General features: G+C 40.6%; 2 protein-coding genes across 18 annotated transcripts in view; one reads left to right on the forward strand and one right to left on the reverse strand.

Moving 5' to 3' along the window:
• The window catches only part of SHLD2 (shieldin complex subunit 2), a 28,957-nt gene extending 14,715 nt beyond the window's left edge, over nt 1-14,242 (reverse strand). For 5 of the 17 annotated variants that reach the window (XR_010440819.1, XR_010440818.1, XR_010440817.1 and 2 more), the window contains exons 1-5: nt 13,919-14,242; nt 7,730-7,827; nt 5,269-5,446; nt 3,125-3,225; nt 1,522-1,719 (exon numbers count right to left, since the gene is read on the reverse strand). The gene's annotated coding sequence lies outside the window, so the exon portion shown is untranslated. Of the gene's footprint in view, nt 1-1,108; nt 1,218-1,521; nt 1,720-3,124; nt 3,226-4,514; nt 4,716-5,268; nt 5,447-7,729; nt 7,828-9,897; nt 10,053-11,784; nt 11,842-13,918 lie in introns of those variants that run through there. The other 12 variants (XM_064716923.1, XM_064716926.1, XM_064716928.1 and 9 more) reach the window with 12 other exon arrangements.
• Nucleotides 14,243-14,508: 266 nt separating this feature from the next.
• Nucleotides 14,509-26,937, forward strand: part of GLUD1 (glutamate dehydrogenase 1) — a 28,691-nt gene continuing 16,262 nt past the window's right edge. Inside the window, exons 1-2 of the mRNA XM_064716625.1 lie at nt 14,509-14,975; nt 26,515-26,595. Coding sequence (XP_064572695.1) covers nt 14,540-14,975; nt 26,515-26,595 — 517 coding nt within the window. The 5' untranslated portion in view covers nt 14,509-14,539. The remainder of the gene's footprint in view (nt 14,976-26,514; nt 26,596-26,937) is intronic.

The following is a 26,937-nucleotide window of genomic DNA, read 5'->3' on the forward strand; positions in this document are numbered from 1 at the left end:
AGATAAAGGTAAAAGGTCAAAGATACACAAACGTGCCATGCACGTTTAGTTGAAGAACACTCATTCCCCAAACCCTTATTTCTGAGAACTATTTAAACAACTAAACTGCTATACCTTCTGTCAAGAAAGATATTGTTCCATATATTTCAGCATATTAAAATATTAGAATGGCATCATTGTGGCTTTTTTTAGAAAAACTATTTAGTTTGCAGAAAATTTTCCACAGGTATCATTACCAATGAAAATGTTGGGACTGACAAACAGAGGTGGATAAAGCAATACAGGACCTAAGATGAAAGCAAGGTAACTGGTCAAAGAAACATCAGAACAGCCTGATCTCCATCAGATTAACTGCTGGTAGATTTCACTTATTAGGATCAGGAGATATATATAAAATATTTAAAATACAAAGCCACCAATATTATTTTCCCATCTTTACAAAAACCTTACTCAAAAAAGATGAAGTTTCATAATGAAAACCTGGATGCTGACTGCATGCTCATAGTAAAAAATGGGATATTGTCACTGTTTTGGACAACAGCCATAGGTAAGACTGTCCTGCTTTTGTGCTGTGGGAGACAGGGTGTTGAAAAGGTGTAATTCTTAAGTTTACCATGTAAAATAATCTATTTTATTTCCATGTAAGTAATCTACTAGTGCCAGGAAAATGTCTTTCACTCCCCACCACAAGGGGTTAAGTTAGCAATAGACCTGAGCAGAAGCTGCACTTCCTCTTGCCTTGAAGACAAGTGGGATACTTCTCATTTGTCAGCATCATGAAACAATTCAAGTTCACTGTCTGCCAACTGAAAAAATCAGTCACTCACTCCAAGAAGTCACACTGGAGCACACAAGTCATCACTACATCAAGTCATTTCCCAGGGCTGTTCAAAACTACAGCTGCCACACGAGCCCAGAAGACACTTTTAGAGCAACAGCTCAATCATGACTTCATTCACTTCATCACTGGCTAGAGAGGACGCCTGCAGAGGTGCAAACATCTCACCTTGCTGCAAACATAAATGGCAGCAAGTACTTGTTGTCAGGACTGAACCTATGGCACCAGAGCTATCTAACTCCCATGCCAAGCCACACTGTGCACATTTACCTGTGCCTCAAGTGTGCAGCTACACCCTCTATGTGGCATCATCAGGCTCAAAGGAGCTGGCAATCCATTCCAATCAACAGCTGATCTCCTCAGTACTTCCATATCTGCCTTTACACATTTCTACAGAACCAGTGCCTCAACAGAAAAGTTCAAACACATGGTTTTGAGGTGAGCATTGTAATTTAAACAAAACTCTTGAGAGATGTTAACTACATGTTAGTATGACAGTAATGACTTCTATATCCAAATCTAGAATTTCAGTTCTTGTAAAGGCAAAAGATTATGTTAATATTTCTCTTTTGCACACACCCCAAGAATACACTTCAGCTGTAAGTGAAAAGGATTTGCTCTTCTATCTGTAAGTCAAGAAGTTTAAGATTTTTTAAGAGATAAAGTTCCCTTAAGGAAACAACCTTCAGACTTGGGCCAAACTGTCCCTGTGCACTGGTGAAGAGCATTGCAAAGATCACTGATGGTTCACTGCCCACACTTGCTCCTTGTTGTGGCCACAGAAGGAACACACCTCCCACCTTCTCTGCACAACTGCAGGAACGTCAAACACTCTTCCGTGGCTATTCCAGTCAGTGTAAAGTTGTTAATTTACTAGGGCACTGCAGGAAAACAGGACAAAAAATTCAGATTATTTTAAGTGAGTGAGAACTACAGTGAATCATCTGGAAACAAAGTTTTCAAGTCTTCTGGCATTTATTTAGGAAAAAAAATAAGTTATGATAAATAATGAAAATTAGCATTAGCTTTTTAATATATAAGCCTTTACATTTCAATGGTTTAGATGGATGTTAGTTTAGCAAACTGGTTAAGCTTTAACAGGGAACAGGTGACACTGAGTAACTATCAACATAGCTGACTGAGCCAAAGGTGCCTTTTAGATGCAAATTTCCTTATTTCAAGGGGTAGCTTTTCTCTCAGACTAAGGACAGCAATGCACTTTGATTATTTATTAAAAGTAATTTGACTTTTGATTATACTTCAAAAAATTGTAGATCACAATTTCTATCCTACTGTGCTCCAAAAAGTTAAAGGAAATCATCACAATTCAACAAAATGTGAATGAAGTGCACTAATTAAATGCCAGAAACACTGATGTGGCCTGTACCCTTTTCCATGGTAATTCAGTTGTCTGAAAACACCTCAAGAACAATCAAAAAACTCAAGGTATGATGTAACAAATCATCCTGGGTCTCCCTCTACTGTTCCAAGTCATAGTGTGTAGCAGCAGGGCACAGCTGCATAACCACTGGCAAAAACCTTCGTGTACCTTTGCTCTCACTCAAAGCACATCATTTTCTTCACTGTTTTTGTTCGAGGCAATACCTCAATTATTATCTGTACTGTGCTATTGTTGCTGTGTACCTTCACTCAGCTGCCTTTGATTCAGTAACTTTTATAAATGGTTTTATTACTTGCAGTACTACATAGTTGTGCCTCTGAAATTTTAAGTTGTTTAACTTCCAAAGCTCCTGAAGCATGAACAGCTGAGGATGGAAACTAAAGATTTATCTATTTAATCATTTGTCTTCTTGCAGAAGCTGCTCCAATCTGAAGCAAAACTATAAATGGCTTCTTTCTGCAATATAATGCAAAGAGAGTAGAGATTATAAAGAAATGGCCACCTCATAGTTTAACACCTTCTGTATTGGAACTGCAATCCTCTTGGCAAACGCAATTCTTTCTCTGTCTGCCAGGTGTTGCAAGTTCTATACTTGATTTTCACTAGAATAGAAACAACAGGACTGATGTACACAAGGCCAATATTGGCTACTAGTATATTAGCATATTCTTTATCCAGAAAACCATGTGAGCTGCTATACAAAGCTAAAATCACAAAAATCTCCAAAACATTTTTTGAAAAACACTCGCAGGAAGTTTTCACGTAGAACAGAAGCGACAGTGCCAATGTTAGAAATCCATCTTTTCAACAGGAGCTCTATTTAATGCCCCAACCCACAAATGAGTTTGGCACTAAGGTGGCTCTGAAGAGTGTCAGTGACCCACCCTTACTCCATGCCAAGTGACATCACCTACAGAAGGACAGCTACTGCTCCGTGTGACTTGTGGTGCTTCAGTGCCCCACACATGCACCTGAATTGTACATTCTGCAAAAACACCAGAGAGGAAAATTAGAGGTGAAGAAACACAAGGAATTTGCAATCCATTCCATATTGAAGTACTCTTTGTATCCAGCTAATGATTTGAGTGACTCCAGGTTTAATTTGCTTGTGTTAGGAAGCACATGGAATATAAGTGAACAGCCTTTGGTATTATTGAGCATATGACAGTAAATACATATTGGTTTTCCTTCCAATAAATTTCACATTAAAAGTTGTTTATGTGAGCTTACTTTAAAAGACTTGAAAATTAGCAGATAAAGCAGAAAACCCAAAAAGCTATTACACTAAACATGTGACCCATTATCTTTCTCTAGAGATTAGTAATCTTTACAACAGACCAGAGATACAGGAATTCAGAAAGCAGTACAGTTTGTCCTACCTTGGCCAATGCTCTGAATTACCTGACATTGCATTCCAAGAACTACAGCTACATTAACATTACATTTTATATTAATCTTTATCTTGCAGGTCAAACTAACATATCATCTAAATGAGTGCCCGTTTAGGAGCCACGTGCTAATAAAAAACATTAAGTGAGGTATGGCAACAGTTCATGCAAAACATTATGAAACATTGGAGCAGAAGAAAAATTTGACAAAAATAAAAGACATAAAACTAAACCACTAAGACATCATCTTTGTCAGCACAAATCTAAAAAGCAGCAAATGGAGATTTAGTTTATATGATGGAAACCAAATTAAAAAATAATTGAAGGCATGTTTTCAAAAATAAAGAGAGCATTCATTCAGTAAATACAAGGTATTCAGAGACAAGTGAGAATCAAAATATTAACCTACTTCTCTCAACAGGAACTTCATGACATTAGAATATATAAACAATAGATTATGAACTTCAGCTGCCAACAGAAAAACCATGCAGAAAACTGAACAGTCTGATCAGAGTGAGGAAAAAATTAGTAAATGGTGGGTATGGATGGAAAGTTTCATAAAATGAGCAAGTGCAACCACTTGATTTGATGAAGCTGAAAAGAAAAACATCCAAAATGTTCACTAAAATGGCATTCCTCATTAAAAATGCAAATACAGAAGAGGGAAGAGGTAAGCTAATAAGAATTAAGAACTGTGCAATCATAGCACATAGTTTTTCAGTCCCTCATACATTATGATGTTGCCTGTCACTTCTTCCTCTATGTGGCAAACAAGTAAGTTTTACTTTCCAGCTCTGAAGGAAGTAAAGATTCCAACCCCACATGGGAAGCAGCTGTCAAGTCCCTTTACCTGGGGAAACAGAGTGTTCAAAAAACAAGCACTCACATTTTACATCCAGGGAAGTTTAAAGGATAAAGTTCTGATCCTGGAAGCTGCTCTATGCAGTTCCCCTCTCCAGGCAGCTCTGAAGTGCCAAACTGTTCAGTGGGCATCTCAGCTTTCCCTGGAGCATGCAAACAGGGAGAAGGAAGCTGTCCATCAGCAGCATTCTCCACTGCTCAGCACAGCAAAGCCACTGGCACTGTACTGCTGGACACAACAGTGCTGACATGCAAAGCTTTTCCTCTTCAAACAGAGCCCAGCTCCTTAAGACTTGGAGTATAGAAAAAATGAAAGCCCCTTAAAAATGTCTTGACTCACATTCACCTTTCAAGAAAGAAAATTTCACTCTTGCAGCCAACATCAGTATTTTAGAAAGATGTGGGGAAACTTCACCCAAATAGGTCAAACTCTATTCTTTCAAATTCTCAATAGCTCATCTTCTATAAATCAAAATACAGTTTAGCAGGGACTGAAGCTGTTCCAATGTAGAAGTTATCTGGGCTTTTCCACATTACACTGGCGTTCCAGAGCCATGACAGAAATTTGCCACCATGCTCCACATTAATAAGAGCACTCATGATACTTCAAGAGTAGCTCCAGCCCATTATTCTAAAAATTAAGTAGTGACTTCTCAGCTCAGGAACTGGATGTCAAGAGCAGAACTACTGGCAGAAATCTTGCCCCTGATCTTTGGGATCAGTACTGCTTTCCCAGCACTGATGCAATAAGGGGTTTGAGCCTATTGAAAGTGTCACACCTGAGAAGTCAGAGCTCTGCCTCCTGGGGCTCCTCTGCTGGACACAGGAAGGGCAGGACCAGCCCAACTGCAAAGTCTGGATTCCCCAGAGCTCCTTTGGAATTAGCAATCCATGCAGTTAGGGAGCTAATAAAGTCACCTTCCTCCATCTTATCTCAATTTTATGCTCTTTTACAATCTAGAGTGGGAAAACAAAAACAAGTCTAAGTTCAAGAAACTACACTGCTTTAAACAAGCTGATCTGACATTCTCAGCAAAAAAAGCACAATCATATCTACACTGGCATATTCCCAAAGAACTCACACCAATCTCAGTATTTATTTTCTTTGCTTGTTGAGTAATTCCACCTTACTTAGCATTTCAGAAATTTTTCTAACCAAATACAACCACAGGTCAAATTATATTACCTGCTCTTCACCTGCCATCATGCAATTTGCTGGATGAAGTTTTGCTGAAAGACTGACTTCTTTTCAGACATATTAAGCATACAGTGTGGAAACAATTGAAATGCAATCTGCTGGCAGAACAGAAATGTAATGCATTTGACAACTATTCCTTTTCTCCAAACTGACCCATTAAAGCAGCTTATGGATGAAGCCATGGTTAGTCCTTGTTAATCCAAGAAAACTTCTGCTCATTCCTCTAATACTAATTTCTCTGGATTCTTTTAATTCAACAGAACCTGCAAAAGCTTACATAATTTCTATTTTTCATCATCTTCAACATAAAATTAATGAACAGCAGCTCCACTAGATCTCACTACTTCTGTTCCTAGGCATGAGTCAAATGAATATGCTCTGAAAATGATAAACATTCATGACAAGAAGTATTTTACTTATCACTTTGGAAAATAATCAAAGCCTTTCCTATATTTCTTGAAGAAAATCAAGTCTGATAGGAAAGAAGCTGTATGAGTTTAACAGAAAAGCAAATTCCAGGAGTTTCTCTTTAAGAATACATTCTGCCCATACTCCTTAACTTCTGGCCTATATCAATTCAGGTATGAGGACCTTACAAGTTTGTACAACCAGCTCAGTTCCAACAATGCTCAATGTATTTGTCCTCCCCATATTTTTAAGGTGTGGGGAATAGATTATCATCTGTTTTTTTTTTTTTTTTAATGGCAACTGAGGCAATGAAAGGTTTATTTGCTTGCACAGTCCATGGAACCACGTGTAGAACTCAGTGAGTGAATCTCACACACTCATACCTTAAACATTGCACTGCCATTCCCCAGTGCATAATCCTTCACCTTTTTGATAAGATACACAACCACCCTTTTCACCTCAGCTTTTCACCCTACCTCTTGAGATCTTAACAGTCATCATCCCTGATTATATGATTTCTATATCTACAATTCTCTCTTCCTGCAATATGAGATTTATTGTCCTCCTCTGCTTTTATTCCTTACTTGAGCTCTCAGGTGCTGGTTTACAAGCACAAAATAATCAAATGATTCAAAGTCAGGATTAACACAGGGCATCTGATATAACTATTTTTTTTTTGTTTAGTTCCTGAACCTCATACACTCTTAGAAGGAAGTTCTCTCTTATCTTATATTGTTCAGAACTCACCCACACAATCACCTTCCTCCACTTTAGTTTTCAAAATGTTAAGAATTACTTTAAGTCCTGAGGCAGTGCCCTATATTCTGTATTCTAGTGTGACTTTGGGACTCTGGGAGAAAAAAGATGAGTGTTTTGCCACATAACAGACTTTTTTCTTTAAGTTAACAGGCCCATTAACTTCTTTAACTTACATAACCTTCACTGAATTAGCCATCTAATAAACAAGAATAAATTGTACCTAAAACTGAGTAACATTAATGGACTTGCACTCAAGCATGAGTTCAGTGTGGGTGAGGGGTGAAGTATTTAGGGAGAGGAGAACAGTGAAGGAGAGTGGCTTCCAACTCCACCCTTCACCTACTCATCTATTACTTTGAGGTTTTTGGTCACACAAGGAAGAAGCTCAATTTCTGCTTAGGCAGCCTGATGTTACATTGGTGTAAATGCCACAATGAGAATGCAGCCTTAAAACCTGAGGTGAACATCTCAGCATCCTCTGTTCAAGAAAGGTGAACAATCTAACAGCAGGCTTATGTGAAAGCTGATGAGACAAAAGAAACCAGGATAAGCTTTTATGGTGATTTTAACTCATTTAGTCAGAAGACCACGATATTGTAGCCCTTCTGAAACCAGAAAATCTCTTACTAATGACATGCAGGGACCCTACCTTTCCAGTACTTCAAAATAAGCTTAATTTCAACCTAATGGCTTTCAAAGGAAAAAACCAGAAGAGATGAAGTAGAACAGGTAAGTTAGTCATTACCTTGCCAATATTTGCAAGATTAGACAGTAAATAATAATCACAAAAATCTCCATACAGTGTTTTCAAAAATTGTTCAAGTGTGCTCAAGGAGGGACAATTTCATTAAAACAGAAATATTTCCTTTTCTGACCTATTTTCTCATTCTGAGATTGCTCTGGGATGAGCTATCCAACAGTGATTTTGTGCTGGATCTCTACATGCAGTGGGCACCATGAAGAATCCTGAGGTCTGTGAAAGATGACCAAGAAAAGATATCACATATACACTTTTACATTTAGCATAACCAGCTATTTCTTCCCCTCCAAGAAATCCATGTGTTGAAAAATACCAGCCAATGTGCTCCTGGAGTTTGCTGATAATACCAATTTCAATTATACCAACAAACTTGAATGGTAATTGTTCATGCTTTGTATCTGGCTTCACCCACCAACACATTTCACAGAAGATTTAAGCATCCAAATATATTTTAACAATCTTGATTTCCATAGCCATTCTTCCAAAGTGAAAGAGGCTAAAGTTGATTTTGCTAATAGAAATGCAAACAAAAGCACTACAGGAGACTAGTATTCTCTAGTTCATAAGAGCTTTAATGTTTGTTATTTAAACAACACACATTTCATTTATGTCAACAACTTCTGACTATGAATTGAGTATTAAGCCAAGAAAAAACTGGTTTGCAGCCTCTGATGCTTTGATTCCAGGCTAGAAAGATTTTGGGTATAATTTTCAGCCAGACAGCCAAGGACACCAAGAGTTGCAAAAAAGATCCATTTCAATTGTAAATGTTACTTTCAAACAATTCTTATTTCACTCCTGGCAAACCACTTTCTACTGATATTTGCTGTGTTAAATGAAGTAGACAGGAATTTTCTAAAAAACAATTTCCAGGAAATAAACTGACTAAAGTACTTAATTTTCCCCCTAACCTTATTTAAGAGAACAAAGCTGGCATGCTCACAATGCATCTGTGGAAGATTTATGCCTGTGCATCTATCAGCTTTCCCATGACCAGCTTTTTCATCAGCTAATTTCAAACACACTTAACAGCGAGATGAGAATCACAAATATTTCAGGATTGGGTAACTGTACCATGCCCTCTTTTGTCTTTTCAATTAGAAATGAGGGAATAGCAATCAAAAGCTAGAGATTATGGCCCAATGACACAAAGCAGCTGCTTACACAGATTCTCACTGATACAGGAATTGAGAAAGGAGAAGCCTTCCCACTGACCCACAAAAGCCTCTATCACCAATGGCCCATGATGGGAAGGTCACTGAAATCAGATTAATTGGTCACTGACTTCAGCAAGCTTTGGGTCAGACCTGCTGCCTCCAGAGAGTTCCTTCTTGTCCTACTCATCTGGAAACAAGAAGTGATGTTCCAGGGATCAGAGTCCCTACAAAGCACATTCAATGTTTATCAGATTATCTGGCAACGCTCATTATCAATGTAGTGCCAGTAGCAGTGCCAAGACATGGCACTGAGAATTGCTGAGTATCCACAGACTGCCTGAGCAAGAGATGAGGGATCAGCTCCTGGATACATGAAGAGCTTTTTATATCTGCTCTGTCACAGAGCTGAAGGAATCAGCTGCCAACATCAGTCATCATGGACAGCAACTACATAAACAGATGGAGACAAAGTTTTTAAAGCTAACCAACATGAGCACAACCACTTTTTGTGGCAATTAGAAATATTTACTCATGAGGTACTTATCATAATTTATTCAATATTTTGATTTCTGCAGCAGAATTATTAAGAAGTTAGAAGCTCAGAAAACTGCTCTGTACCACTTATTGGGGATTTTCCCAAGTACATTTCACTCACAAATTAGGAATCCATGTCAAACTCACATCCTAAATAATGGGCTAATAGATCTGTTACCAGAACTTCTGGAAATGTAAAGAAAAACAAAGTCTTATGTTTGATTAAATAATACATTTAAATATTCTTTTGCTAAGCTACAGATTATTTTTGTAGCAATGCCTCAAGTAAAAAAATCAAGACTCACTCTAGCCTAGTCCCTACTAGGCTAAACCTAGAACTTCCTAATTCACTTGCACAATTCTGAGTTTCACTCCCTACTTTTACAGTGCTATAGACAAGCAAAAACATTACTATTTACAGGCTAAGAAAACTACAGCAACTTATTACTTGAACTTAGCAGTCAGGAAAAACTTCAATTTAATGCAAAGTAATTATTAAATAATCAGATCACAGGTACCTAAGAATCTCATTAATAAGACAAAGTATTGAAAGGTTTAAAGCCCTTATCTCAAATGGAAATAATCTGAATACCTCTTCTCCAATTTTGCAACATTGCAGAAAGCACATCTCAAATTTGCAACATGTGCAAATTAACTTCTGCATCCTGCCTGGAAAACCACCAAATTCAGGTTCTTTTTTCTCAAGGCAAAAGGAGTAAATGAAGAAACCTGCAAGTCTGCTCTCCAGATCAGCTATGGCTCAACACAGCTGAAGCTATTTATAGAGGAAAGGCTCTAAACCAGTAGATCTCAGTACTGGTATCTCATGCTATCACTAAAAAGGCTTTTACTAAGCTTTGGTAAACAGATGACTGAAATGAAGATTTCTAGTCAAGTGTTCATCTGGTCAAAGTGCTCATATAGGCAGTCCCAAAGTAATGGAATCTTCTGGATTCACCTGGGGCAGCATCTCCCAGGGACAGCCCTCCAGCAACAGCAAAGGCAGAAAACTGCTCCACACATCCCAGCTCATTCCTGTCACATCACCTACTGGCTAGGCATAGAAAGGGAGGAATATAATCCAGAAATATGGCACTTAGACTACAACAATTAATTCACAAATTTGGAATTAAAATTAAGATCAGATTACATTAATTATTCCTTAGACCCTTTAATCTGTGGTAAATTTGTTGCATGTAAAAATACACCTTTGAAAGCACAAATGCTGTACCAGCATTACCTCCCATTACTCTGAAGACTGAATGCTGGTACATTCTCCTGCAGATAAAGAAATTGCCATGTCTGTTTTCAAATCCTATGCCAAAACCCCTTAGACATGAAGTTTTTACTTTAAAGCATTGCAAAGGTGGAAAATAAAACTCATGAACCTGAGAACATTTCAAGTTAAAGAGCTGGAAAATATTTTGATTTCTATTTGGTACTATTTCAGTACATTTCCCACAACAGGCAGACAGGTCCCATGCAGGATTTCTGTGAAGTCCCACACATTTGCTGCCCATCTTCATGGTCTCCATTTACCACAAACACAAAGATTTTAGCCAAGAGGGGTGTGAACAGCACCACACTCACCACTCCTGTCAGATTCACATCCTGCCAGTCACCAGCAACTATTATGCAACTGTCCAGAGATCTGTTGACTCTGCAGAGGCTGAACAGTTTCTGCAGCAGTTTGGGGTAAGAAAATAACCCCAGCTCTCACCTATTTATTTACACTACCAAGGTCTACATAAAGCAGCACAGTATAACATATAAGCTCAAGAAAAAAAAAGAAAAATGGGCTTTTATTTTTGCAGTTTCTGGTGCAATGAGGAAGGGAAGCATAAATGCTCATATAGGCAATTCAAAGGCAAACAACTTGCTTCAATTTTTACTTGGAATTTATCTCAAGCAATTCTTTAAGCAAAGGCACTTTGCTTAAACTGTCAAGTGCAATAATGTGGTATGGCTCACAACTTAAAATGAAATTTTCTGAAACAAAATTCTGTAATTCCATCTGCAGTTACTTCAAAAGCAATTTGACTTCTCAGAAGAGAGTTTACCACAGAAAGGAATTGGTCTCTGTACAGATCCACCTTCCTCCTGAGTGTGCTCTCTGACAGAGGCTCAAACTCTGCACTGGAGGCAGCCCCAGGGTTACTGTGGCTGTGAAGGGCTCAGGCAGACGAGGGCAGAGTTACCCAGAGCCCGGGCAGGATCCCTCATGTGCAGCTTCTCTGCTCCTCCTCAGCTGGGAACAGGACTGCCATGGGAGCTGGGAACAGCCACTCCAGTTTCTGAGGGAATTCAGCACCAGCACATCCTGGCAATGGTTTAGCCCAAATAGCTACATAGTACTTCAAATAACAAATTAATTAAAGCAGGAAGTATTTGATTCTTGTCTTAGATCCCTTTCCTCAATAAAATTTTGGAATCCAACACAGAAAATTACTCCACTTGCTATGAAATTGCTAATACACACCTTACAACAGTAGATTGCTTTAGGAAGCCACAACACAGTGTTCGGTATTGTTCTTATCTATAATGAAAAGAATCTGTTAAAATTTATATATAAAATATTTTAAAAGCAGCTTACAAGAAATTAAATCAAGTTGTTTGTCTCTCTGAGCTATATTTCACAGATTTTAAATAGAAACTGATACCTGTCATGTACACACAGTTGAAAATGACCTTGCTGCAAAGTCCATAAATAATAGACACTTCCTACTGCACAGGTATTGAGTTTTCTCTACTTATCTCTCTCCTCAGAGCTAGTCCTAAGACCAAAACTTCATATGAAATAAATGAAGTTAGTGAAACTCCTGATTGTGAGGACAAAAATCTTTTAATCTTTATCTTTTCATCCACCCCAGTAATTTTGTTTTTACTGAGGCTACTCAAATGTGAATCTTCCCATGGCACCCCATATGGTATATGAGAGTAAAGAAGATACAGTGCCTCTTTTATTATTGCAATTACCCTTTCATGCTTGCCTGAACTCATTCTGAAGCATGCCCTTTTTCATTTCTTCTGGCAAACTCATTTGATTCAACTGCTCAGTGCCCAGCACATAAGAATTCTGGAATGGGGGACACAGACAGTGTTGTAACTCCTGCCTCCAGAAAGGACTTGAATCAAACAGAAATTTGGTACAGACCTGCTGAGTTTGGTAAACTGCACACACTATTTCAGTCAAAATCCATGCCAAATAAAACTCCCCAGTTATCTTATCTCCTACCATGTTTAACGACTAAGAAATCTAACATGCTGATCTAGTTATTCTCAGCATCCAACACACAGCTTGTTAAATATTTTGCCGAGTTCCAGTCTTGTTTAGAAAGGAGGGTAGCTATGGTACAGCCATTGCTTCAAACACAGCTGTGTGACTGAGCCTCTGGAGAGACCCACGTGGCTCCCACATTGTCCTGTCCCATGCTCAGCCTCAAATGCATCCACAAAGGTGTGCTGCAAACAGGCTGGCACTGCAGCAGCTGCTAATTGAGTGTGCTCCTAAATCAGAGAGAACACAGCTGAAAGCAGCACAGGAGCAAAGCACATTAACCTCAACTTCTACATGCTTGAGCAAACTGGCTAATCACATTTTTCATTTAACCTCTGTGCTCCTGCAATGATATTCCAACCTACAGAACAAGGTGGAAATAATTACCTGATAAGGACTAATTGCCACAATACCTCCCATCACCTTCTTTCCTATGCATTTACAACATTTAAGAACTCGTACAGAAACTGAACTCTAGCTAATGAGAACACACAGGTGACTGAAATCAAGTAGTAGCTCAAAGCTGATACAACCACTGAGAACACTGCAGTTCTGTGAACTAAAAATTAACACCAAAATAGCAGTTCTCCATAAACCACCTATACTATGGACAGAAAACCAAACCAGTGAGCTTGTTTCTGAAGCCCTGTGTGAACATCCAAAGAACAAACTGGCCTGAGAACCAGCTCCTTTCTTGATTTTTTCCCCCCATATCACTAACAAGGATCTTTGTTCTCCAAACTACAATTATAAACCATCTTCATTACAGATAAAAATCAGATAAAAGTTAAGGACCTTATTAGTGGTCCTTAAGAGGACTTCTTCAGATTCTCAGGACAGAGAGCAACATGAAATCAAGATAAAAATATAGCATCAATAGCCTGAAGAGTTTATGTGAGTTAAAGAATCTGTGACTAATCTCCCTGCTGACAAATACACACAAAAGTTAAATTACTTTCCCACAAGCCTTGTAGCACAGCCCACAGTGGTTAGAGAGATTCCCACAGCGATAAAGGAACTTCCTGGTTATTCCAGGCTTAGGGGCATTGGTCTCCCACAAGTCCAAAAAGAAAAAAATAGCCACTGTATTTTCCAATTAGCAGCCCAAACTAAAAGAAAACGAACAAGCCACTTAAGTCTTCTAAAATAAATCCAGTGTAGTATAGCACACACTGTCTCTCATACTCTGAAAGCAGACCTTACACAGTTTAAAGCAATATTCTTAAGAGATGCTGCCTGAACTACATTTAAAAAATGGACTTGAATGGCCCAAGAGCCAGCAAAATGAAAACCAGTCGAGCAGATAAAGTAGATAAATCTTAAGGTCTTTTCCAACCTCAGTGATCTAACGGTTCTGTGAGAGCAGCCATGTTAACACCTTTACTCGAAGCCTCTGTCCCCTCACGGCAGGGCAGTCACTGAACACCCGTGGAAGAGCGGGGTTCTCCCACAGGCGCCTTTCCTTCCCCGGGAGCCCGAGCGCTGTGTGTGAGCGCGCCCTCACTCGCACTAACAGCGGCCTCGTTTGTCACGCGGCTGAGGGCGGCACGTGAAGGCAGCCCGGCCCGGGCTCTCCGCGGGCAGCAGCGCAGCCAACCGGCGCAGGGCCCCGCGGCCCGGGCGCCTGGCAGCGGCGGCGCTCCCAGCGGGGAGGGCAGCGGGCCCGGCCTCACGGAAAAGGAACGGGAAGGGGAAGGGGCGGCGCGGCGGGCGCGCAGTGCGCAGGCGCGATCCGGCCCCGCCCGCCGCGCCCCCTCCCCTCCGCGAATCCCGCCGGGGGCGGCGCGGGGCGCGGGGCGCAGGCGCGCTCGGAAGGCGCGGAGAGCTCCCGCCCCCCGCGGGCGCGCCGCCCCCCCTGCAGCCCGCGTTTAAAGGCGGCGGCGGCGGCGCCCGGCCCCCGGCCCCTCCTGTGACAGCGGCTACACCGCTCCGATCCTCGCTTCTGGCGGCCGCCGCCATGTACCGCTACTTGGGGGAGCTGCTGGCGTCCCGCCTGGCTGCCGGCTCGGTGCTGGTGGGCTCGGAGCCGGGCGGGCCGGCGGCGGTGGCGGCCGGAGGGGCAGTGGTGGCGGCGGCGTGGGGCGGCGGCCGGTGTCCGCGGCGGCACTACTGCGAGGCGGCGAAGAAAGAGGACGACCCCAACTTCTTCAAGATGGTGGAGGGGTTCTTCGATCGCGGCGCCAGCATCGTGGAGGACAAGCTGGTGGAGGGGCTGCGCACCCGCGAGGGCTTGGAGGAGCGGCGCCACCGCGTCCGCGGCATCCTCCGCATCATCAAGCCCTGCAACCATGTGCTCAGCGTTACCTTCCCCATCAAGCGCGACAATGGCGAGTGGGAGGTGATCGAGGGCTACCGGGCGCAGCACAGCCAGCACCGCACGCCCTGCAAGGGAGGTGAGAGCCGCCGCCTCGCCGGGCCCGCCGAGGGCCGGGCCGCCCCGCCCCGCCGTGCCCCCGACCAGCCCCCCCTGTCCCGCCGTGCCTGTGCCCGCCCGGCCAGCCGGGGCAGCTCGCTGTGCCAGCCCTGGTATCCGATACCCGAGCAGAGGCAGGCGCAGGGCGGCTCCTCCTCAGAGCTCCGCTGAGGCGCTCCGCTGTCCCGGCCCCGCGGGTGACCCCGGGCCAGCCCCCGGGCCGGTTGTCACGGCCGCCGGTCGGGCCTTCTCCGCTGCCACCGCCTCGCCGGCCCTAGGCATGGCGAGGAGATCCCCGCCTGATTTTAACTCAGACCTCCATAGTGTTTGTAGGGAAAGCGGGGAGCTCCATGCTAGAAGTGCTTGCTCGAGTCGAGTCGAGCCGCTGTCACTCAGCCGGCTGTGTTGGCGAAAAGCTAGTGCTCGCAGAGAAAACATCCCTAGAGGAAAATAACAAGTTTTAATAACAAGCTAACTGTGTTTCCAGTTACCGGCTGGATACATAGTTAGGCAAAAGTGATTTTTCTGGATGTGGCTAGCTCTAGGTAGGGGAGACATGCTGAGGGACCCGGAGGGTGAATCCCACTGGAGCTGAGCAGAGCTGGGCTCTCATGGGATCGACCGTGATCTCAGAGGAATCAGACTCCCTTCTAGTCTGGGATAGATGGCATTTCCTTGAAAAACAAATACAGATGTCCTTCAGCATAACTTACTTAGGAGCTCTGATCTTTGTGGACATTTGAATGTTGGAAACCATGTCAGGTCTGTGACTCAAACCAGAGCTTCTGTAGTCTGTAAACACGTGTATTTTTTTCAGTGTACATTAGCTTTATAGTAAATAATGATGGCTACAGAAACCACACAATTTCTTATAAATGAAGTCGTCTAACTTCAAGTCTAGATTAGGAAGGATGTTCTTAGGTGAATGTGTTTGTGAGAATCAGTTCAGCTGGTATATATATGACATGATGATTTCTCTCTGCAGCACAAATAGTGTGTCCTGTTAATGTGATTCCTAACATTCCAAAATCAAATATCTAGTGAGTGTCCTGTAACATGCTAAATTCTTACCCAAAAGAGGCCAACTCAACTTTTGGTTGTTTACTTGAAGCAAGAATTAGCATGAGACTCCAGCCAGCATGGGCGTGGCTGAAGTTCACTCTGTGTGAATCTACTGTTCTATACCATTGCTAGAATTTCTTTTAAAATACTGATGGATATCACATTGCTGTTGTATTTCTGTCTCAGTTAAGTTACTTTTTGCTGCTGCTTACAAAAAGTCCTTTGCTGTTCACTCTGTGTTGCTCTTAAGATCCTGCTTGCATAACAAAATGCAGTCCAGTGGCAAATGAAGTAATAAAATAATATATTATACCTTCTGATATTTCCCATTAGTACTGCTCATAAGTGAAGGAACTAATGTTTACCAACAAATAATTATAAAATGCATTGTACATGAACAAACCTCACGAACTGGGTGATTGGACACTGTTCTGATGCCTACATTTCTAAATCCTCACCAGAATTTCATGATTTTCAGTGGCATTTGTTATGCCTGTCTGCACTCACACTGAAGCAAACACTGGAGCACTTACAGGCAATTGAAAATGACAGCACAAGAAAGTAGGAAGTCTCAGTAGTTTGTCCTTTGCTTCTTGTGCTGCTCCCCACCCACTCTGAATTTAGGGAAGGAATTGCAAATGATATTTCCTTTCCATTCTTAAGGACAGAGATCATTAATGGATTTCACCTTCTACTGCTCTCTAGGAATTTGCTCACTATCAGGTGACAGATCTGAATTGGTAGTAAATTTAAATGGGAGGCATGATAAGCAAAGATCAATTGCTTGAAACCGGATATGAAAAAGGTAAGGGGAAGTAGAACATTTGTACTTCTATGACAAGGGAGTGGTAGAGATATTTCTGCATTTATAGTGCACTTGATCCACCTGAAATGCAACAACAACTTGAGCTTTTGGGGATTTTTGAACTAGAATCCTAGTACAGTTCACAGGAATAAAAGCACAAAGTCCAATGAAACACAACTCCATATAACAGAATGAAATGGGGAGACTTGCTGAAGTGAGTGTCCCACACACTGTGGACCCCAGAGGCCAATGCAAGTAATTTGCACCATCAAGAAACAGCAAGGGACATAAGGCTCCCTTCTAAAAGAAGGGGTGAGTTGACAAGTGGAAGGCTTGCAAAGACGTTGGGAGGAACACAGCACATCTTTTCACATGCAGAATTGTGACCTTTAACTTTGTGCTTCCTGAAAAGTAAAATTTGGTAAAGCAAGGTTACTTATTCGGCCTTTTTTCTTTGGTCTGTGTGTGTACTTGGTACTAAGAAAGAAATGGTGTTCAGTTACTGCTAGGTGATTGCAAGTAAGTGGGGATGCTTGTTCTTTCAAGGAGCACTGTGCTTTAAAAGCTCATCTCTTAGATTTCTTGATGTTTACATAAACTGAAGGATAAGAGATGCTGGTTAGAGAATATTAAATACTGTTCTGTATGCAGATTAAGCAAATGATCAAAGTACACTCTAAGATTCAAGCAGGAAATGCAGGAGTACAAAAGTTTTTAGGTCTTTTAAAGGCTGTCCTCCTTTAATTGTTACTAATTTTTTCAGTACATTCACACCAAAATACTTCATTAGCAGTTGAGTCTTCTGTATGCCTTTCTGTTTATAAGGGCATTTACAGATTTAACCATGAACTAATGAAGAATTTACACTGTAAATCAGATTTTAAAATCTTGATTTAAGTGCCCTAAACTTGGAGGCAGCTTAATTACTCAAAGAAGTGTCTAAATAAACATTTTAATTATATGTACTTTAGCAGCACCTTCTTATTTCTACTAAATGTTTGTAGTTAACAGTATAACATTTAGATGACGTTCCTTCTGTCAGAGGTATCTTCAATTGCTTTGCCTGCTCATTCTCTTCTGGAGTGAAACCTCAATCCCCATTTAGTGGTCCAGCCCAAATGTGAAAACTGCCAGAACCTAAATGCAAGATTTATCTTTATAAATCTCACATGTGCATGCAAATGATACCTGCTGGTAGAAACCAGCAGTTCCTTGGCTAGTAGTCATTCCATACCTGTTCTGTGCTGGCTTCTCTTTTGTCTGCAAAGTAGAAATATCTCAGTAAAGTAAATGCCATGAGAGGACTGCTTTGAAAATACAGCTCCTGAGTGGATGGATGACTGTAGCCTACACAGCTGCATGAGGGCAAATCCAAGATCAGTCTTACATTTTTTGTATAGGCAAACTTCTACACCTTGGTGAGAAACCTGACTGTCGTATTTCTATTCAAGAAGTACAATGCTCTTAATACTCTAATTCTAACAATCAAAAGCATTGTTAATAAAATTGGGAAGTTATTTAAAGGTTTTTCCTACTTTACTCTCTCCCCTCAAAGCACATGTAAGAACACAAGTCAGTTTGGTTGTGTTGAATATAGCTGTCACTACATAGCAGTGCAAGTGATTCTTCATCAGGTGAAGAAAAGTGCTTTTCTGGAAGAGAAGCATGAGGTACTGAAACATGCTGTCTTTCCAGTTTACAACTTTTGGTGGTTTTCAACCTTATTGAGAGAACTCAGAAATAACACTTGTTGAATCTTGTGGTGCTTACCTATTTAATTGTTGTAGAAGTTAATCCTTAATTCTGCTTTGGGGGTTGCAAACTTTTGCAAGTTGAGAGAAGGTGGTGGTTCTTTTCCTTAGCAGCACTTCTCTGCTGTACTTTAGCAATCTTTACAGAACCATCATGAATATCCCCATTAAAGTGCTAGATCTTGCAGTATGTCCAGCCTGCAAATCCAGGTTTTAAGGACTCCATTTTCTGCAATGAAACTGTTTACTACAAAGGAAAGATCAGTTAGATGCCTCCTCAGCCCACTGAGAATGTGGAATAAGGAGTTTTCTTGTGTGTTGGAACTCATGTTGCTTGTGCTCCAAATGTATTTATGCAACTGGACTGATGCTGCCTGGTAGGTGGAGTAATGCTGTGGGTCACATCACTCTTTCCTTTGCTGGTGTGGTGACTTGCATGCCAGTGGCCAGTACTAACAGGAAACCACAGCTGCTCTCTTCACTGCACTCACTGACAGCTGCCTAAAGAAGTAAAACAAACCAAGTAGGGTACGGGAAATGAGATGTCTGAATACAGATGACTGTTGGAAAGTACTCTGGCAGTTCCTACTTAAAATAATAAATTCTTCTAAATAATTTCAGCAGGTTCTGTGAAAGGTGTAGAACTGGATAAGCTACTTTTTATGTGGTTGCTGATGGCTATTTATCATTAATTGGTCAGTTTCAGAAAACAAAATGAACTTACTGAATTTTTACCTGCTTAGTAGTATGGAAGTGATTCTGTGTTTGTTAGGCAGCATTTATTATGGGAATTATGCTGTGAAGTAGTTTCAAAGCTTTTTCAAGCCTTTCCATGTTAACCACCTGTTCACCAGGTCTGTTATAAATGAAACCAAATGAATCAGAGCCAGAAACAGCCTAACTTTGTGCTCACCCAAATTGCTGTAACCAAGTCCCAGCTGCTTCCTCAGTTCAAAAAGGCTTTAAAACCATCCTTAGCTCTGGACTAGATTTAGTAGAACTTTCATTTACAGAGGAATTTTGAAAGCTTCGTCAAACATTACTTCTGAGTTCACTCTTTTATGTGAAGACAAATGAGTCTTACTTTATTTGTTCAGTTGACTTGGAGGTGAATGAATTTGATTTCCTGTGTGAATGAATTTGATTTCCAGCTGCCTTGGCTGGTTAGTGGAAGGAGGAGCTATTCTGCACTACAAAACTTTCCTGTTGTCTGCTCTTGGCTGCATTTATTCTGCCTATCAGGATTTATCCTTCTCACTTGGCTCAGGAGTTCATATTAGTGAGTTTCTTACTGCATAAGGTGACTTTTATTCATGCCAGCCTTGCTGCAGTTTTCCAATTGCAGAGGTCCAAGGCTGGCACTGATCTCAGTGCCCAGTCACAAAATAGTCTCTGTTGCAAACATTATTGTGGTTAAAACAGTGTACATACCTGATGATGGAAACCTCACTTGCAAAAGAAAAACCTGCACATGCAGGACTTGGACCAGTCCACCATTATTTGTTCCTTTTCTAAGAGGGTAAGGAGTAGTGATATAAGGTATCTTGGAACCAGCAGAGCTGTTTATCTTGGGGTTGAATTAGTGGCTTTGATTTTTTTAAATCATGCCTGGGTGAAAGTTAAGAGCTTTGCTTTTGACCCAGGGTATTTTGAGTAAGAGATGGAAATGTACCCTATGGACCAGATGGAACTATAACATGGACCATCTGCAACCTGAAATAAACCTTGGAAACTGATCTAACTCCAAAGGAGCAGGAGAGGTTTTTTTGGGGGAAAAAAGGTAATTAGCCTAATGGTGATAACACTTCAGTGTTACAGCTAAAGCTTACATGAGTGCCTTACTTTCATAGAATGATTAAGACTGGAAAATACCTCTAAGATTGAGTCCAACCTTTGACCAATTTTCAAAGGTTTCTATTCTCTTATTGTAGCTTATCTAACTTCACAATTAGTGCAACAGTGGATATACATTTAAATTGCAAATGAATAAAAAGGAATGTATATCTTGTCTTTTAATATGCTAGTGATAATGTGAACCATATCAGGTTTTTGTTTTTACCTTTGATATTTTTGTAAGAGGCTGTGCCTTGCTCTTTTGGCTGTGAATCTTAGTCTCAGCTTTTTCATATAATCAGCTCATACTGTTGGTGCAGTAGCCAGCTTTGTCCTTGATCTTAAATAGTTGTTTTCCCTTGCTACTGTTGGCTCTTTGTCTATTTATAGAGAGATCATACCTCTCTCAGCATTGGGCTTTCTGCATAAACACGTGTTGGGGAGAGGAATCTCCTGTGTGATAGCCTCCCTCCTGTTCTCTGGGTGATCCTAGCAAACACTTTTTTGTTGCATGAATTGCAACAGCTCCATCTTGTTAGAAATCAGACTCTTAGGAAGAGCATGGAATTTGCCTGCCTCGTGTCAGCACTGTGGTGGCTTCTTGCTTTGTGGCTCCTATGGCATTTGGACCAGCCAGGGCCAACTTGTGTGTTAGTTCCCCCTCTGCACACACCACCCTGCACGTGGTAATAATAATATCTATGTGGAAGCAGTTTACTGTATCTCCCTGTTTTTGTCCTTCTTCCTGCAGTGTTGAGTGCACTTTAATGATGATCTAATCCTTTAGGTGGGGCTGAGGTAGTTCTGTAGGTGAGAGACTTTACTTCATAGCCAGATTCCAAGTGCATAAATTCACATCCTATTTGCTTGCTTGGTAGTGCATTAGATTTGCCATATTCACATTTAATACACCAAGTGTTACCAATGCACCAGAGGTAGTTCTTGAATTGAGAAAATTCTTGGCTTTTCTCAGCATAGATTTAAATAAACATACATGTTCAAGCATATTTCAATGCAGCGTATTAAAAACATACAATAAGTGGTATACTGAAGTATTCTGGCTGGCTGAATACCTTATAGTCATTTTATACATACTGGTGCTTAAAGCAGAATGGGGGATGTCTCTATAGGGGAATGTCTGTCCTACCCCAGCTTTGTAGCTGGCTACTGCTGTGTAGGAAGAGATAAATATTTTTATCTCTTCTCTTGGCAGTTAGTGAATTGAATTTAGGAATTAGTGGTTCTTGTTGCTGATTGGTGTACAGTGTTCTTGTTTTCCAGTAGTGAATTACTCATCTTGCTTTGTTAGGTTTATCTGGAATTTCTTTGTCTTCAATAATTACAAATTGGTCACTGAGCTGTTTACCACACTTTTCAAATGGTTAAATAAGGCTCAGCAGTTTCCTTCTTGAGAAGGTTGAATTGTTTTTCTGAATCTAGAAAAAAGTATGTGTTCTGAAAAGGTTTAAGAATTACTTAGATGATATGTCCCTACTGAGTTACAGTGAAAATGAGTTTGATGGTAGTACAATCACAATTGCACTTGTTTACTAACCAAACATGAAAATATACACAACGCAGAGTTAAAACATTAAGGAACTAAGGCACTGCAGTAAGTGCTGGGGCTGATGTATGGATTTTGCAGAATCCATAGGTGAGCATCTCTACTGAAGCTGCTTCAGACTGTGGGCTTAAAGGAAAGCCTTTGGACTGTGTCAGGCAAGCTGCTAACCCCCAGAGCTGCTGCAGAATCCAGTGCTGCTAACTGGGAGATGAACATGCCTGTAGTGAGTCCTAGGAACTTCCAGAGGAGATGAGGACATCTGTGTTGCTGACTGTGTGTGGCTAGTGCAGGATAGCTGCTGCTCTGGAAGGTTTCTTTTGATGAGCAAGCACTTTGCAAAGAGAGGTGAGCAGAACAAATTAACAGGAATTGTCATCTGTAAAGGACCCAAATTACTTCCAAAGTTCACAAGAACATGACAACCAGAAAAAAACACTGAAGTCAAAGCAGGACAAAACCCTTGGTTAGATATTAATAGTTTAGGCTAAGATGCAAATGTGTTCCAGGTTCTGGGGAACTCGAGAGACTTGCTAAGATTTACAAGATACTTAGAACAGAAGGAGTAGTTTACCAAGTGTTTTGCTTTGAACTGTTGCTATGGCAACTGTTGAGGGTTTTTTTGAGACTTTGAATACCTCGTGCTCGATTGTAGCAAGGACACATGTAGGTACTACCATTTAGGATCACTGCACAAGAAGTGCAGAAAATAGTGACACGGAGGTCCCTAAATAGATTTGTAGGCGTACTAGAAAGGCAGTAGTCATCCTTGAAAAGGATCCTTGAAAAGGATGACTACTGTACACCACATTTGCTAAGGAAGCATAATAAACACACTTAACATCACAGAACATACTGAACTCTGTACAATGTAAAATCTAGTAGGATGTATAAACAATTTTCTTGGAAATCAAGGTCTTTGTTATGCGTATATTAGTACACCCCTTGCTACAAAATGATGAAATGATTAAAATTATAACTAACTGCTGTTACTACAGAATCCAAAGTAGCCTTGTTGATAAAGACTGCTTTGATGTGAAGCAGTAACTGAATGAGCTATAATATCTCCATAATACAGATCATAAAAAAGAAGTTTTAAAAACATAGACACTGCCGTGTAGTGATAAAGGCTTCTCTTCATACTGACCAATACTAAAAAATTATATGAAAACTTATTTCCTCATTTAGAAGCCTTTGTGCATAGAAAAACAAAGTCACTCTTAGCATACTGTTTGACTTCTTGGGGTGTGGTAAGGAAAGAGAATTCTCAACTGGAACAAGAATTCATGTTTTCCAATGAAAAGTATTTTCCATGGTCATGAGTCATACTGTAACTTGAGGCTTTCTTCAAACTATTTTTTTGAAGTTTGCTGTAAAAGTCACAAGTTTCCAGACACTTACTGAGTGGGACTTGCCAGAGTTTAAAAAAATTGTAATCTGGCTACCTAACAGTGACTTTGTTTGCTTTTATGTGGTGAGAACCTTAAAAAAACCCCAAAAAACCAAACCCAGTATTTTATCTGTGTATATGGTCCATTTTTAGACTTAGGCTATTGAATGCCTAGTAACACTGCCAAAAGATGTCACACAAATGCGTGGCAATACTCCTGCCAAATTAGGAACCTGTCAAACTAAATTTAAATGATGTCCAAATAGAACAGAAATTAAGTAAGTCTTTTATCTTTATGCATCTGCTTGCAGATGGAATGTACAGCATTCTCAGATCCCTGCTTCTCATCAGTCTTAACAGCTTAGCACAAATAACTTCCCTGTCAAGAGGTGGCCCTTCTGTAGAGTAATTACAATTCCTGGACAACAGTCACTGGCTGAATTGTGAAAAGGAATTAAGTGTTAGCACATCTTAAATGTTGTGTGCTCCTGCCAGGGAAGGGAAGAATTCATCACACCTGTCAGAGAACTTGGGTTCACATGCTGAACTTCACTTAATGAAAGATTTTACCACATAAACTAGAGAAGAGTGACCAGTAAAGTCAGCAAACTCTCAGAACTGACTAGTCTTCCACTTACAAAGATAAAGCCAGCAGTCAAGCCATTTTAATTACAACTGTTTAAAAGCTTGGAAAAGGAGTTAAATCTTATTCTGATGTACAAAGTTGTCCAGAAAAGAACGGTTTTGACCTGAAGTCCAAAAGTTTCCTGTGTTCTGGTATGTGTACATGGCTGACAGGCAGCTCAGTTGAAAGCCTGTCAGTACTTTGTTAGTTTTGGGGCTTTTTCCATATTTACCTTCATATGAAGACTTCACATTTATTACGTCAAAGTTTGTGGTAATACAAGGAACTGGAGATCTAACTGTTCTACATGCGCTGGAGTAAATATGTGCACCAGCACTTCCAGTTAAAGTGCTGCTTGTTTACCTCTTCAGATCCTATCTTCTGTAGGATTTGCAGAAGAAGCTTCCCTCCCTTTTTGTATTTTGCTTCTCTCTTTAAACTGTTCAAGATAACTATCCCAAAGTATATAATTTCCTTGCTGCTTTTCATATATCAATAAACAACATTTTGTGTGCCTGCAGGAGTACATTTATAGCAAAACTGCTTTGTATACACAGCTTGGAAGTTTCAATAGGTAAATGGGTTGAATAAATACACAGCAATCTAGTTCACCTGGGGGGTGGAGGGGCAGAGTTCACTTTTGGTCGACATAGGCTGTGACTCCAAAGTTGGCTGGCTTGAGCAACACTCAGATGAGACCTGTTCCCAGAGTACCTGCTCAGCCAAGAGGGAATGGCTTCCCCAGGCAGGACAGCCAGTGCCATAGGTAGTGCTCACTCTTGCTCAGAGCTTGACAGGAGGACAACTGCTCCTCTGAAGAATCAGAGGAAGACATATTAAAAAACCCCAACACATTAATATTCTAACTTTGACTGGTCTTTTGGGCTCTGATAGGTTCTACTTAAATTTTGTGTATTACTTCCCATGAGAAGGTTATTGAAAGCTCAGACATCAACTCCTTGCAGCTATCTAAGTCAGAAACTACTTAGGTTGCTTTTGGAGAGCACCCTTCCCCCATATACACAATAAATTTAAATTCTGTTCTGCAGAGGCATTGAACTTCCTTTTACTGATTGAACTCACATAAGAAAGCAGCACTTGGCCCTCAGCTTTATTTGAGCAGCACTTAGTTCCTTTGAAACTGGGATTGTTTCCAGAGCATTCAGGAATGGCTTTCATAGCAGCACAGTGCTTTAGTTTGGATAATGTATGCTGGCCTTTTTTCACTCCTGAGAACCTGAATATGGTCTTCTCTTTACATAATAGGAAATTTGTGGTGCCATGTTCTGGCATCCAAAGGACACTCTGTGCCTGCTACAAACCACCGTGCAACTTGGCAGAACCTACAGCCAAAGACTTGGGGAGTAAAGATGGGAATAAGAAATTATTCATGGCTCTGTTGTATACTTGGTTAAGTAGGAGAAACTTGGATAGAAACAAACATACAGCTGTAGGACCCTTTTTGTTGTGGCGACATGACTTTGGGCACATGTTGATCTTAAACATCATATTTAAACTTCTCTAGTTCTCTGCATCTGCTTTGTCAGTTTGGTTAAATATTTCCTACTCTGTAGCTACCTTCAGATACATGAATCTTAACTTTGGCTTCAATAAATGTATTGAATTTTTCCATTTTTCAAAAGACTGGTAAGAGTCAGGCAGGTGAAAGATCTCCTTACCTTTGTGTAACCATTTTTTTACTCAGCTTTGAGCTGCCTTGAATGCTGAGCTCACTTATTGTGCATCTGAGCTGCTGCCAGCACACAACAAATTGAATTTGCATTTGTACCATGTGTTAGCACACACTTGCAGCCCTGCTGAGTGACTTTGAGCAGGGAATGCAGGTGTGGGCTGGCTTCCATGTGGGAGTGTGGATGTGGGATGGGTGGCCTTGTCTCACAAGCTCACTGGTGTAGGACTATTCCCTCAAATGGTTTTGAAAAAATCAAAACTAGCAGAGTGGTTTGTCACTTTTTGTTCTGTGGTTGTGCCTAGCAGCCAGGACCTTGAAGCCAAGGCTTAGAACTTAACAGGAGCTTGTATTACTCCATCAAAAATATCTTGATTATAACCTGTACTGGTAAATTATGTTCAGGAACAAAGTTAATCTTGTATATACAATGAATGAAGTCCAAAGTTAAGGATCTTGGGAATGCTGAAGAGCTTTATCAGCCTCTGGAAAACTCTGCTCTTAGCTACCTGTCAGCTTGATTCATCTTCATCACAAGCAATATTCACTTTTTTTCCCTAAGGCTGAGTGCTGCCATTAAGCTACTTCACAGAAAATTACTGCAGTTGTGAATTTCTGCTACATAAAAGATAAACATTTAAATAGGGGAACAGGGTCTTGTTCTTAATCTCTTAGAGTAAATAAGTTGATAAACAGCCCACTTGCGTGCTAAAGATTTTTGGTGTGGATTAACCCTTCCCAATTTGTAAACACTTCTGAAGGTGTTTAGTGAATTCCTATTTTTTCTCATGTGTCTTTGCAGGTATCCGTTACAGTATGGACGTTAGTGTCGATGAAGTGAAAGCCTTAGCATCTCTCATGACATACAAATGTGCTGTGGTTGGTAAGTGTTCATTTCCCAAGCAAGATTTCAATCTTCAGTTTCAATCAGTACTGATGTAATCACATAGAAAAACCAAACATGTAAAGGATTAAAATGAATTTCAGACTCTAATCTCTAATTTAAATCTATAGGCAAGGTGGGAAAATGTATAGTGACTAAAATAATAATATATATTCCCTCTCCTGTCACTGAAAATACTTAAATAAGGTTGCATTTTCATTTGAAAAGTCCAGATTCTGCTAACTACCCTCTCCCATAGAAAGAACTACATATTGAACTAATATTCAAGTATGACAAACTTGGATTAGTAGGGGACTAATTTTAGGGGGAACAGATGGAAGC

The sequence above is a fragment of the Zonotrichia leucophrys genome, chromosome 6 (assembly GCF_028769735.1).
Source record: "Zonotrichia leucophrys gambelii isolate GWCS_2022_RI chromosome 6, RI_Zleu_2.0, whole genome shotgun sequence".
Classification (NCBI taxonomy): Eukaryota; Metazoa; Chordata; class Aves; order Passeriformes; family Passerellidae; genus Zonotrichia; species Zonotrichia leucophrys.